The following is a 14,891-nucleotide window of genomic DNA, read 5'->3' on the forward strand; positions in this document are numbered from 1 at the left end:
CCATCAATTAAAGAGACTCTAATTAACCCCAAATAAAGTTCAGCTGTTCTAGTAGGATTTTCCTGACATTTACTCAGTTGCCTGCTACAGCAAAAGCCATGGTTCGCAGAGAGCTTACAAAGCATCAAAGGGATCTCATTGTTGAAAGGTATCAGTCAGGAGAAGGGTATAAAAAAATTTCCACAGCATTGGATATACTATGGAACACAGTGAAGACAGTCATCAAAAAGTGGAGAAAATATGGGACAACAGTGACTTTGCAAAGAACTGGACGTCCCTCCAAAATTGATGAAAAGACAAGATGAAAACTGGTCAGGGAGACAGCCAAGAGACCTACAGCAACACAGAAGGAGCTGCAGGAATTTCTGGCAAGTACTGGTTGTGTACTACATGTGACAATCTCCCATATTCTCCTTATGTCTGGGCTGTGGGGTAGGGTTGCAAGTCGGAAGCCTTTTCTTACACAGAAAAACATCCAGGCCTGGCTAAAATCTGCAAAAGAATGCATCAAGTCTCCAAAAAGCATGTGGGAAAATGTGTTATGGTCTGATGAGACCACGGTTGAACTTTTTGGCCACAATTCCAAAAGGTATGTTTGGTGCAAAAACAACACTTCGCATCACCAAAAGGACACCATCCCCACGGTGAAGCATGGTGGTGGCAGTATCATGCTTTGGGGTTGCTTTTTTTCAGCTGGAACTGGGGCTTTAGTCAAGGTGGAGGGAATTATGAACAGTTCCAAATACCAGTCACTTTTGGCCCAAAACCTTCAGGCGTCTGCTAGAAAGCTGAAGATGAAGAGGAATTTCACCTTTCAACATGACAATGGCCCCAAGCATACATCTAAATCAACAAAACAACGGCTTCACCAGAAGAAAATTAAAGTTTTGGAATGGCCCAGCCAGAGCCCAGACCTTAATCCAATAGAAAATATGCGGGGTGACCTGAAGAGGGCTGTGCACAAGAGATGCCCTTGCAATCTGACAGATTTGGACAGCTTTTGCAAGGAAGAGTGGGCAAATATTGCCAAGTCAAGATGTGCCATGCTGATAGACTCCTACCCAAGAAGACTGAATGCTGTAATTAAATCAAAAGGTGATTCAACAAAGTATTAGTTTAAGGGTGTGCACACTTATGCAACCAGTTTATTGTACATTTTTTTATATTTTTTCCCCTAACAGATTTGTTTTTCAATTGGATTGTATAGGTTATAGGTCACATTAAAGGTGGGAAAAGTTTTCAAATGATTTATTTTGGTCTCATTTTTTTATATCACAAAAACCTGGCATTTTAACAGGGGTGTGTATACTTTTTCTGCCCACTGTATCTTGCTATACCTCATAATTTTCTTAAGCAACATAGGTATTTTTACTTTCTAACACTACTGTGATTCCTGCGCTATTGGAATCCAATTGTGTTACTCTGATCATAAACTGGTTTGATTTAAAAAGCTCCAGCTGCAGATTATAAAAGATTTCTGGGCTATATTTAGCATAATGGCTGAAGACCTTGTTAAGTCTAAATGAGTTAAGATTACTTTTTATTGTACACACTAGATAGTACTTTAGATTATCTCTGAATTATGCTGTAAACATTTTTTTCTGGTAAATACTGTTAAGCCTACTAAAGTTGTATTTACTATGAAAACCTGAGAAATGCCCTGAAAAATGAAGATAAGGTTTCAGATTGTATGTAACACATTATGCCAAAAATATATTGTGCTCTTTGCCTGTTATTTTCTGCTGTCTTAGTTTTGATCTGAAAGTGTTATATTCTGATATGTTTTTTTTTTTGTCAGGGAGACCCAGGGGAGGCTGGCTTTCCAGGACTAATGGGCTTATTTGGACCAAAGGTAAGAAATTTGACAAAAAAAATGACATCTTTTACCAATTTTTTCTCATGTCATATATGAAAGAACCTAGTAGTGGTGCATATAGAAAGAGAGATTTTCATCTGACATAGATTGGCCTCATAAGCGACATACTGCATAATCTGTTTTCCTAACTTCTACCATTAGCAGTTTATCGCAATTCTGGACTTGCACATAGGTGAAAACCTTTCTGATTTCACTCCTGGTTAAATTACTCAGTTATGTATAAGTTTGTCATTAATATACCATAAGCTTATCTTCATGGACTAAAACTTTGAAGGGTCTGAATCCTTTTTAGTAAAAGAATAAAAATATGTAAACAGAAAAGAGATCTGAATCTGTCTCTTTTCCCAAGAAAATTTTTCATTAATCTCCATGTGTTTTACTCTGTCCATTTATTAAGAGGAGGAGGAGTTGGTTCCACTTCCTCTTCTTGTTTACTTTCTTTCATTGTTTGTGTCAGAGAGGTGAATAAGAAACTAAAGTAGACTGAAGTAGGAATAGCTTTGAGCATTTCTGAAAACACCTTCTGATTTTGGAAAGAATGCATAGTTTCTTTTGACTTGCAGTCCATGACTGTGTTTGACTAAGTTCTTGTATGAGTAAACTTATGATTTTATATCTGTCTGTCTGCCTATCTGTCATAAGTTCTAGGTTGCTAGGCATGTGATCCAGGAGACCATTGAATAGCCTAGTTCCTTTTGCCTTGTTTCCCAGTTCTCTATAAAACGTTTTTGGGTCATCAATGAACTGCTTATTTTATACTTTTCCTTTATATTTATCCGCATTTTTTCTGCCTGCGCTGATATCTTTAATTAATTTTATGAATCTGTCACCATGTTTGGTGTTGCTGATGTGGTAGTATAGGTTTAGGTCTACAGAGAAGGTGTTTGCTTTACTTTTGTTCAATTTAAGTGAAAGAACTCAAAATGGACTGAGCTGTTCATAGCACAGGAGGCTATACAGAGATTATCCCTTATGAGTCTTCATGACGGTGATTAGAGGGACAGAGATTTTAGTCTATCAGAAAGCTAAAGCCACTGGTATCCAAGATCATTTTGGTGAGGAAATGTTGAGGTCTCAAGCTGGTTTAGGTGCTTAGTGAGGTACATACTGAAGGGTCCGCTATATTCAGTTATGGGCCTGATGAAGGATGAATAAAGTGGGAGTAATACTTTTTTTGGACTTTGAAGAAGTACCTCAGAGGATAAGTTTTATAAGGTAGCAGGACTTTTTAATCATCACAAACACTTGGTGGTCAAAGAAGAGTCTGTTGTTAACATACATACTCAAGTCCATGACAGCTGTGTCAAAGTTAAGTGGAATGTTACCTATATGGTAAACATAGTGATGCTAGGTTTGCCAAAAGGAACTGTCCTGCATTTCTTGGTGTTGATGGCAAGTCATCAAGCATTTGAGTAACACATATGATTTGATAACTGCCCCAGTTTGCAGTCATCAAAAAATGTAGCTCATTATAATCCCTTAATATTGATTTTTATATCAGAGAAATATATACCAAAGTGGACAGAGCCAAGAACATAGCCCTGTAGGACACCTCTGGTGACATTTTTCTGTCTGGAGCAAATACCTCCAATCTTAACGGTATGGGTTCTGTCAGACACCTAATTACCTACTAGGTATGGGGTTAAGGTTGAAGTTGGAAAGATTGTCAGTAATCCCAGTATGGAGAATATTGTCAAAGGCCTTGGCAAGGTCCAGATGAGCAATGTGGACTGCAAGTCCTTTATCCAAGGCCTCAGTTGACATTTCAAAGAATTCTGTCAGGTTAAACATGCATGATCTGCCTTTTACAGAGAGGAATTGGTATATGTCTAAGGGTTGTGTATGTCTTTGTTTATTTCAACTATAATATGTTCCATAGCCTTGCAAATAATACTAGAGAGACTGATAGGCAGCATTTTCCAGTCAATAGAATGACCATCTTTATGCAAAGGCACCACCTTGAGGACATGGCCAGTGGTGAGACTCAAGCAAGTTGATTAGTTGATTGAGAGCTTCTGCTGTGTGAGACTTTAAGCAGACATCCAGGATTATTGTCAGGACCCATGGAAGTAGTATTTTTAATTTTGGAAAGTGCCAAAAGGACTTGGTTAAAATTACAATTAATCTCATGATGGTGTTGTGAGAAAGAATGAAGGAGGGGGTGGGGAGGGGAGGGTGGATTTTGGGAAGTTGGAAGAGAATTTGTCCGGAAGAATATTAACAATATCCTTAGAGTCAAAGAAGGGTGTGATAGCCAGGAACTTTTTCTTTTTATTAAAGAATGTGTTAATGTGGCATTTCCACCATATGTGCTTAGTTTTAAACTTGCTATTATATTTATGTTGGATTGGTATAGATCAGACAACTAAGCTATCCAAGTGGGAGTAAAATTCAGAGGAGTATGCAGTAGCCTCAATTACAAGGTTTGCTGGGGAGTTATACAATTTGTCAGTAAGATCATTAAATAGAAAATAATTGGTTCTATAATAATTACAGTATGTAGAGGAGTTATTAGGAGCCAGAAAATAGGTTTTCTTAGAAACAATCAAAACAAGATTGGAAATGTGACTGTGGAAGACAAATTCCTTATGACTGTTATAGTAAATGTGTATTTTGTCTAGAATCTAGTCATAATTACAATGAATGTTCTATTTGTCAATCCTTTGTCCCTAAGACTCTTAGGAGCCATTCATTTTCTCTGAAAATTTATAATTAGAACCAAAGATTAAAAGCTGAAGCTTCCCAGGTAGGTGTCCCTGTCTAAATGAAAAAGAAAATAAAGACGTTAAAGCTTGAGGCTTCTGCTATCCATTTGGTCCCAGATGTGTCCATTGTGCATATTAATAAGTCTTCAGATCATCTGGGTTTATTGACTGCTTCTGCTCTGAGGAACTCATCAGAGGCCAGTAAGGCACAGCCAGTGGAAACCATGGCTGATGGTTTCCAAGGAACTTGAGGGTATTCCTCAGATTCTAGTAAGGGGAAACATTCTTAGTACACTTACTGAAGTATGCTAGGGTTCAGAGCCTTCCTGTTTTGTTCAAGTTGATGTTTATGTGAAAAAATAAGCAGAAGACCAAGCAAACCTCTCCTTCTACTCCTGTTACTAAAGACCCTCAGAAAAAGTTGTATGATTTTTTCCAAGGGAAAGGGGAGCTGTTATGTTAAGCCCCCCCCCCCCAGTACTTCTCTTCTGCTCATACTTATTCTTCTCCTAAACAGAGGCTTTGAGAACCCTCTTTGGATAAATAAGATTCTGACTCTGATGTACATTCTTTATCTGACTCTTGCCAGCTTCATTCTACTGTGGATTTTAAATCTGAGGAAGATTACACAATGTGTCCTGGTTCTTCCTTAGAGGAATTTTTTAGTGGCATAGTCTTAAAAATGATGCAGCATTTTCACTGAGAAAGTAAGCAGGTGCTGGATGTACAAAGGTGGTATTTTGTCCTTTCATATGGGTGTCCCAGAACCATCAGCCTTTCTTCCTGTTTAAGAAACATTGCAGGATACTTTTGGGTCTGCTTTCCTTAATCCAGAATATTAGCCTCTTGCCCCTCAAAAACAGATAGGTTCTATAATGTCACAGATTCACATAGACTTCGCTATAAAAATCCTTCATCTGACTCTTCTGTAAGTTCCTTGGAGTCTGTTAAACCTACAAAGCTGTTGCCATATTCTAATGCTTTGCTCGGTGATAAAAACAGCAGAGCTATAGATAGGTACAGTTAGAAGATTTACACATCAGCTGCAGTTTCTTTCCTTCCCATCAGTTATCAGACTCATATGAGGAGATATGTTTGCCTTTACTGGCAGACACAGACAAGCTTCTTTCTGATATACTGTCTTTAGACAGTAGGACCTCTACTCTTCTCTTCTGAATTCTGCCACTGAACTGGCCAGATAGTCCATTAAATGCAGCTATCATGTAACTGATGTATCTTCTAGAGCAGCTGTAACTGGTTCAGGTCTGGGAATATTATATTTGCTGAGGTTACAATTGCTGCCAGAGGATTTTATGTACAAATGTTTAGAAACTCCCATGGACTGGGAACATCTTTTTGATCCTGCTACAGCTATGATTTTCAAGAATTTACAAGAAAGATTTCTGCAGAATTTCAAACAAATCTTCCTTTTTCATGTCTCTAAGTTTCAGAGGAATTATTGTTCTAAGGCTGGCCCCTTTTTATCTAAAGATCAAAATCCCTGTCAAAATGGGAACGTTTTCTAAAAATAAATTTCAGGACAAGTCAAAGCAGGATTTCAAAGGATCAAAATGCTCCTTTCCTTGAGATGCAGGAAGATGTAAATTGCCTAAACATAGCAAAGGCATATTACTTTTAATTTTATTAGCTGCTCCCATTTCTGTGAAGTAGTATATCCTCAGCTCTGTCCTGATTTAATGACTTTTTATGTATTATTCTTTATTGTTTATTTTATATATTTGTCTGTCTACAAGGATAGTAGATTGATACACGATGGATCCATTTCAGCCACTGCCCAGGAGATGCAAGAGAAACCAAGAAAAAAGGTTGTTTTATATTGCAGTAGTTTAAAGAAATCAATTGCATACAAGGCATGAGTGTTTAAAAGTTAAATGTCAAAACATCAAAATTATTTAAAACATGAATAGTTTTTTTTTATCTGTGTATGATTTGAAATAATGATTTTATATGTTTTGAAGCTTGCAATTAAAATGCACAGGTTTCTGTAAAATATATTTTCTATCCAGTCTAGTACTAGGGAATAATATACAATTTATGTCGTAGTTCCTGCTATGGAATTTGCATCTTCCATACCAACTATTTTCTTAAATGCCTTCAGAAATATGCCCTCTTTTGTTATATTTTCCCTTCTATGTCCTCCTGATACATCCTCACTATTACAAATCAAGTTCCAGTCCCCACCTGTAAGTAATATTCCATGCTGAAACTCTGCAATATCAGTTTTGGGTGGAATATAAATACATGTCAGTGTAATCTTCCTCCCTTGCCAGTTGTCCCCTACTACCACAATTTACCATTATCTTTTTTTTTCTGTTCTATTACTACTGAAGCCCCTCTAGCAAACAGTATTAATACTCCCATTTTCTTTGTCCCTGATATTCTGCTATGTATCCATTCTAAAATCATCTGTTAAATTCACATGCTCATTTCTTTCGTAATGTATCTTCTGCTACATTCCTATTTCCACTATGCATTCCTTAATATAACTCAGTACTTTTAATGTTTTGTATATACCTGTAAGGCCATTTACATTCAAAATAATATGGATAGTGTAGCCATTATGATAAGAAGTTATTGTTCCTATCTTTTGTACATACCAGCTTTTTTGAATGTGTATTTCCAATTTTGTCTTACATGTACACACTAATGTTTGTCAGGATGATCTTTTATACAGTTCTTTCCTGACATCTCCATTTTCCAAGTCTTTTTTCTTTAGTGAATCCCTTAAACAAATAACTAAATATATTTTCAGAACACTACCATAAATTATTAAATTAGAACACACCCACACACACACACACACACACACACACACACACACACACACACACACACACACACACACACACACACACACACACACACACACAAAACTATGTACAGCATCAAAAAATTAAAGCTTAACCCACCTTGATAGGAACAATTGCCCCAAATCAGCAGCTCCACCAACAGGCATTTCCTAACCTAAAATTGAGATTACCCATGCTAAAGTGCATGTTACAGCCTATGATCCCAATTACAATGATTGCCAACTGTTCTTTTCTTATTTATATTCCCCTCGTAGATGTAAAACAAAGCTTGTATGCTTTCAGAATACATTGACTTTTAGCCTTAAGAAAAAGTGCATTGCCTAAATTTACATAATAAACTAATTTGTGCACTGTTCTATTAATTGCATTAGAGTATTAAGGCTGGTAGGGAAGTTGCTCTATCTTACAAGATAAAGTTGTAAATAAACTCATTCCTAATGTTCCTCAGGTTGCTTATAAAAGAGGACAGAATTTGGGGGACAAATTAATTAAGGCGTATTATGTTTGTCCAACTGATAAACTGAGTCTTTCTGTTTCCGTTTTTGGGACTATACCATGTCATACTTGTAGTATATGTTCCCATATTAAGTTGTGTTTTTCTAGAATAAATTATAAAATATTTAGACCACAGAAGTGTTTTTCATGCTATACATTGGGTGTTATTTATTGCCTTAGATGTCCCTGCCACCTCTTCTATATTGGGGAAACTAAAAGAAAATTTAGAATAAGGTTGCAGGAACATGTTCGTGACAATAAAAGGGCAATGTTGGAAAGCCCGGTAGCATTGCATTTTATGGAAAAGCATAGTTGTAATGCTAATTTATTAGAAGCTACTATATTGGAACAAGTTTTTGTTAAGAAGGAGGACGATAAATTATTAAAAAATATGTTACTTTATAAGGAAACTATTTTCATATTGAAGTATAACACTTTATCACTAATGGGTCTTAATAAATAAGTTAATTGGAGATGCTTACTTTAATATATCTTTATTTTTTATTGTCTGTATTTTATGTATTTGATGCTTTTGTTGAATTACATTGTGTCTAACTCATGTTCACTTTAGTCCAGGACTATGAACTGGTTAATTAATTTGATGGATTAATTGAATGAGGGATTGAGTCTATTTAATTGATTATAGGTTTGTATAAAAGGGAATGTATTTTTGTTATTACTTTTGTACTCATTGAAGGCTGTGGTGGCCGAGGCGCTAAGACAAGTTTTAATATTAAATTTATCAGAGTGGAATCCGTGTTGTTTTTTCAATTTAGTCTTTTTTAAGACTATTTGTTTGCTGTTCATTGTCTTTGAAGCTGCTCTTTCTTATTCACTTCCAATAATTTCATTTTTTACTGGACTGTTTGCCCTTGTACCTTTAAATTTTACATTTCCCTCAGTAAACAGTGCTTGAACTCTCAAGATTAATTGCTTGTACCTGCAGACATCTTGTCTCCATGGAAACATAAGAACAGAATGTGCAACAGCCTTCAGCTGCAGACTGATTAAATCCTACTGAACACTGGATAAAGGAAAAAGAAATAATATCACTGCATATGCAAGAAGATTACTAGTTCTTATGGCATTCATCATTCTTAGCTTCAAGCCTACTTGCTATGAGAAAGCACTTGTTTTTAAATTAAGCCAGTGGCATTAATTCAGGCATTCAGCTATGCAAAAAGAAGCAAAAACATCTCAACTTTACATATACTATAATCAGTGCAGTTTTATATCCCATTCCCCCCACAACAAAAGATTACAGCATTTTATATTAAAATTGCCTTTGTCCAGCCTTTGTTCTTTTTAAACTAAAAAACACTTGTTTACTTCAATGCCATTATCACATACATGCACTGAAAAGACTCACCCTTACCCCATATATAAGATACCCCTGACTACATACAATACAAATTGCTTTATTATGTAACATTCAATTTATATCATGAAATATTTTATATAAGCACTATTAAGAAGAAAAATTGTTTTACTTACAGTTTATTTTCCTTTTGCTGTTCTTCTAAACATTAATAATATAAAGTGGAGTATATCCCTAACAGTCCACGCACACATTTAACAAAGTCAACACATGCCCAATCTTTCTCAGCCACTTTATTTTGGAAATCCACATAGGTAATTGATGATATTTAATTTCGCATTTATTCACTTATATCAAGGTTGATGTTCTTCTTCCTTTTCATCTCCATCTCCCAAGACTAGACTTGGGTCAAGTCCAAGGTACTCCTCGTTCTTCTAGGCAACTCCTGCACTTTTTTCTTTCTCTCAAGTATTTTTCTTTGGAACATTGGAAAAGGTTTCACTGGCAAAGTCTCCATCTGTTTGATGCCTCTTATTTTGTTAGATAAGCTTTTGTATTTCCTCCTTAGTCTGTCCTGTATACAAAGATGTGTTTGATTTGTCAGAAAAAATATTCTAAAGACAGCTGGGTACAGCATCTTGAATCTCATACCTGCCTCTTGACATTCCCTGATTGCTAGGATAAATTTGCTTCTCTTCTGCCTTGCTTACAGTGAATAATCATGTTCCACAAGTACTCTACTGTTTTCTAATCTTAATACTTTGTCCTTCAGCCACAGTTTTATTAGGATCGACCCTTTCTGCTGGTATGATTGCATCTTTACTAATACAGGTCTTGGCTGCTTTCTCATGGCCAGGTTTGGAGCATACACATGGATGTGCCCTTTCAGTTAAGAAATCCTGCTGTGGAATACCACTCCAGTTGCTAATTTGTGCTTTCATAAAATTAATACAGCCTGTTCCTTCCAGTCTCTCTCTGGTACTGCCAAAAATCTCAGGTTTTCCCTATGTGCTCTGCCCTCTAATTCTACCATTGTTTTGAAACATTTCTTCTTGAGAAGTCTTATACTCAGATAGAATTTTCTTCATTTCATCCTCTGATATTTGTAGTTTTATCAGCTCATCTGAATAGCTAGTTAAAGGCTTTTTTTATTTTTTCCAGCCTTTTGTTGTTTGAGTTTATATACTCTTTCAATGTTTCACTTATTTTAATCACTTCTGAGAAGATTTGACTGACTGATTCCTCTGAATTACTGAAAGTGATCTCTTGTACCAAAGCAGAAGCTGCTGAACAGCCAGCTGCAGGATTTTTAATAGCCAGTATTTTCTCTTCACCTTTTCTGGTTGATTTTCTTTCAGGTTCTCCAAATTCCTTCTTTGCTGGCATACCCAAGATGACAATTTCACTGGCCGTCTTTTCTCTGTTTCTGTTTTCACACTGGGAGAGCTAAAATTAAGATGTTGCTTGGTGTGCAGCCAGGCTTCCTGTTGAAATGTTGACACTTGAAATGCCAAGTGCAGACAAGCTGAAAAAAAAAGACCAAAAACACAGGAGAAGAACAAATCTTGAAAATCGCTCTTCTCCTTTAAACTTTTTTGCAGGGGGGTGCACACCACAGACTTATATATACCAACTCCAGGATTGCCATAACTCTGAGAAAAGGGAATGTGCTGAGAAATTACATCCTGGACTTAGTATATGTAAGCCTGTTCTTTCGGCCTTTCAGTCTGTGTAGTTCAGGACTCACTTTAGTGGGTACCGATATTTTAAACAGTTACTATGCAACTATCTTGGAAGGCCCATTATAAAATCAAACGTAGTCACTTGTGGCATCTTGCATGGATGCTTATTTGTAAGCATTTGCAGTGGACCCCCGATGAACTTAGATGTATTATTTTAAGTTATAGTAGCCCTTTTCTTGACAATACCATTCAGTGAAAATTTGTAAAGAATGTAGTTGATTCATTAAAAGATGGAATTTTACTGCTCATTCCAACAGAATTTATAATGTAACTGTGCATTCCCCCTTAAGTTCATCCGATCATTATTCTATTACTCTCATGTTATCTAAACTTTTCCAAGCTCAAAATTGTTTAAAAAATAAAATGCCCACAAGGTTAATTATAACGAATTTCATCAGTCCTTGGACAGCATAGACTAGACATAATTATCTGTCAATTAAGATAACCTTTTGGTTATTCCACTTTGATATATATTCTGAGAAGGAGTGTGGAATCTACAAAAACATAAAGTCAAAGAGTAACTCAACTCGTTTTCCTTTCTGGTGGTCATACAATTTGAAAAGTTTATTTAAGAAAAAAAAGCATATTTAAAATCTACAAGTCATTTCCTCGTAGTTATAACAAACGAAGATGAAATTGGTCCAGTAAATGCTTGAAGGTACAAATTACAAACATTCACTCAGGTTTTGAAGAAAAGCTAACTAGGGATAAATCTAAAAAATAATTAATTTAGGTATGTTAATAGAAATATAAAATCACAACATATAAATGTAATCAGACTCAATAACATTATGCTGTCTGATCCCAAGCAAATTGCTAATGAATTTAATAAATACTCTGTGCATGCAAGTAATAATAATAATTTTGCTTGTGATCATGTTGAATCGTGTATAAAACTTACTGTAATGTGGAATAAAGTACCTCCTCAACGTAGGGCTATCCAAAATGTTAGAACATTTAAGCAAGAATTAGACAAGTGGGTTGGGAATCTGGCCTTTGATCTTTACCTTGTGGATTCAGTGTTCCTGGATGGTCTTTGACTTACCATTGCATTGTGGTCAAAGCATGTTGCCTCTGAAAAAAATGTAATGTTTTTCAGTAATCATTCAAAATGTCGGGACCTCCTAGAGAGAGTCCCAAAATGTGGAGACTGAGTGGCCAAAAGAAGAGATTTACATATAATAAGTCTGAGATGCCATTTCTTGGAAAATTCCCTTTTCTCCAAGGTATGGCTATCTCGGAGTTGGTATATATACATTGGGGGTGTGGGGGATTGCCCCCCACATGGGGTATTGGGGCTTGCCCTCGTGCAAAAAGAAGTTTTAAGGAGAAAAGCAATTTTCAAGATTCATTCTTCTCCTGTTTTGTCAGTCTTTTTTTGCAGCTGGCAATTTGAGTGCTGACATTTCAATAGGGAGCCTGTTTTTACTTCTTATCTAATGACAGCTTAGTAGATAAATATTCTGGGCCATTACTGTTTTCTGCATATTGTTCAGAATTTTTCAGTAGCACTCATGTCATAAACCTGGTGTAACTGAAATGTCAGACAATGGCAGTGATCACTTGTAAACATTCTGATGTAGAGGTAATATGTACAAGGCCATATCTGGCCCCTTTGATATGTTATTAAAAAACTTTCAGGTAGTAACAATATGATGATCAGCTACTAAAAACAGCTGAGATGCATTCTACCCTTTGGGCTTTCAGTGCAACGCTATGCTACAATTGACCACACACATACATTGCTCAGATATTTGGCATTTTGCAAATGAAGCAAATCAGGCAAATATAGAAGTTTTTTTTTTTTAATTAAAATGTAATAAGTAGTCATTACAGCAGTATCATCTGCCATTTTTTACTATGTCCAGCAAGCAGACGTTCAGCGCAATAACAACAACAACTGAAATAAAGTATAATGCATAGTCTGTGGGGTCAGTGAAAGTCTATAACTCAGTCCCCTTTCTGATTTCTATATGTGTCTTTAAAGTGGTACCAACATAGTGATCAGCTACAAAGTGCAGCTAAAACTCTTATTTCTTCCCAAGGAATTTCCTTGCAACTCAGCGTTGAATTTGGGACAACCACCTTAGCTAAATGAATACATGGCTTTGGAGTGATGACATTTTACGAGTGAAAAATATTTTTCTGGTGTAATATTTTGAGATTTTTACTTGTAGTATAGTAAGTCCTTAGAACACATATATTTTTCCAAATGAGAAAGCAAGTGTGCCAGACACTGATGATGAAAGCCCTCTGATATACTTGATTTACTAGCAATATATATATGAGAGACAATATGTCAGCTTCCTATAGGCAGTTCACAATTAAAGAATATACTTAGATACAAAACACACTCAAGAATGCCATTCTGTCTCTGAAGACTTCACTGAATCTCTTTCCTATTTACTTGGCATGGAATATCTTTGTCGGTACGCACAATATAGTCTTTACTCTATATGCATTAAAATAAATGTTGCCTTGGCCCATGAAATAAAAATTGTTTCTTTGCTTCTGGTTTAATGAAGGCTTAGTGCTCAATATATTCTAGACATTAATTTCAGCCAGCCTTGTGAGCAATGGTCACATAGGTCCCAGACTGAAACTGGGTGTAGTGCTATACTATGATAATAAAAACCTCTATACTATGATAATAAAAGCCTCTGGAATGCTGGATTACCATATGTCAAGTCCTCTAAGGCAGTTTATAGAAAAAAGACATTCATAGTATTCTATTGGGATACTTGTGTACAAAATATAATTTTACTGTCCCAGTAGAATGTATCCCTTGGGAAAAGGTACACACCGTCATATAAATATATTGCCGCATTTCTCTTGCATAGATATTGTACTCCAAACAAATCATATAAATAATAATAATCCAGAAGTGATCTTATCACTGCCCTTTTCTTTCATATTGCACATGGCCCCAAAATTGATGCCCACATTCTGTAGACTTTGATGTCTCATTGAGAAGACAAAATGAAAAAAACAGTGGCCGCAGTCATATATTTCAGCTTGGTGTCACTGCCGTCACACACGCTCACACACACACACACACACACACACACACACATACACATGCACACACTGCCTCCAACAAGCGGTGTCATTTTTATTTAAAAATGGTCGTATGTGAAAGGGTCAATAAAACTGATGTGTGTGTGTGTGTGTGTGTGTGTGTGTGTGTGTGTGTGTGTGTATATACCAAGAAAATTTTAAAACTAAAGATGTTGAAGTACTCTCAGCAATTTTTTACACAGAACTTGAATATCAACATTTTGCCTGATTTCTATAATTAGGAGAACTGAAATAGCACAACAACATTGTATTGAAAATATAAGTGACACATAGGGCTTCACTTTTGTGGAAGTTTAAAGAAACTGAATTAGTGGTCCTTGAAATGTGGATTATAACAGAGAGACTTTTTATTGGTATATAACACTGATATCCCTAAGTGTGAACAAGTACCTTTTTATTCCTTATATCTTTTTACTCCCTCTTCTTCGCTCACTTCCTTACTTCTATCAAATTCTCTTCCCTGACTTTCTGTCTAAATATACCATACGCCTATTTTTCCCCTCACTTCATATTGCAGTTCCTGTTTATATTAGACTAACTTACCTTTAATTTCTCTGCAAACTGTCTGAAATTTCCCTAAGTATTAAATGATTGTCATATAACTTGTACCGATTCTTAACCAGTATTTTTATATCATGTCTAATTTTTATAGTTATTTAACCTGCAGATGTTTTTGTGAAGATTGTAAAATTATTGTTCTTAAAATGTTTTATGATAATTTGAAGATTTTTCTCTCTGAGCATCCACTGAAAATAGGCTTCTACCTAGTTGGACTTTCCCGGTAATGAAATGTAGATAAATGAATAAATAAAGATGAATAGCTCTTTAAGGACTTTGATTTAAGGA

General features: G+C 35.8%; 1 protein-coding gene across 1 annotated transcript in view; it reads left to right on the forward strand.

Annotated features, from left to right (window-relative positions):
• LOC122790588 (collagen alpha-1(XXVII) chain-like) overlaps nucleotides 1-14,891 on the forward strand; it is a 1,538,899-nt gene that overhangs the window by 1,179,815 nt on the left and 344,193 nt on the right. Inside the window, exon 29 of the mRNA XM_044058114.1 lies at nucleotides 1,799-1,852. Within this exon, the coding sequence (XP_043914049.1) occupies nucleotides 1,799-1,852 (54 nt within the window). The remainder of the gene's footprint in view (nucleotides 1-1,798; nucleotides 1,853-14,891) is intronic.

Source organism: Protopterus annectens, chromosome 16.part0 (genome assembly GCF_019279795.1).
Source record: "Protopterus annectens isolate FY-2018-M chromosome 16.part0, PAN1.0, whole genome shotgun sequence".
Classification (NCBI taxonomy): Eukaryota; Metazoa; Chordata; order Ceratodontiformes; family Protopteridae; genus Protopterus; species Protopterus annectens.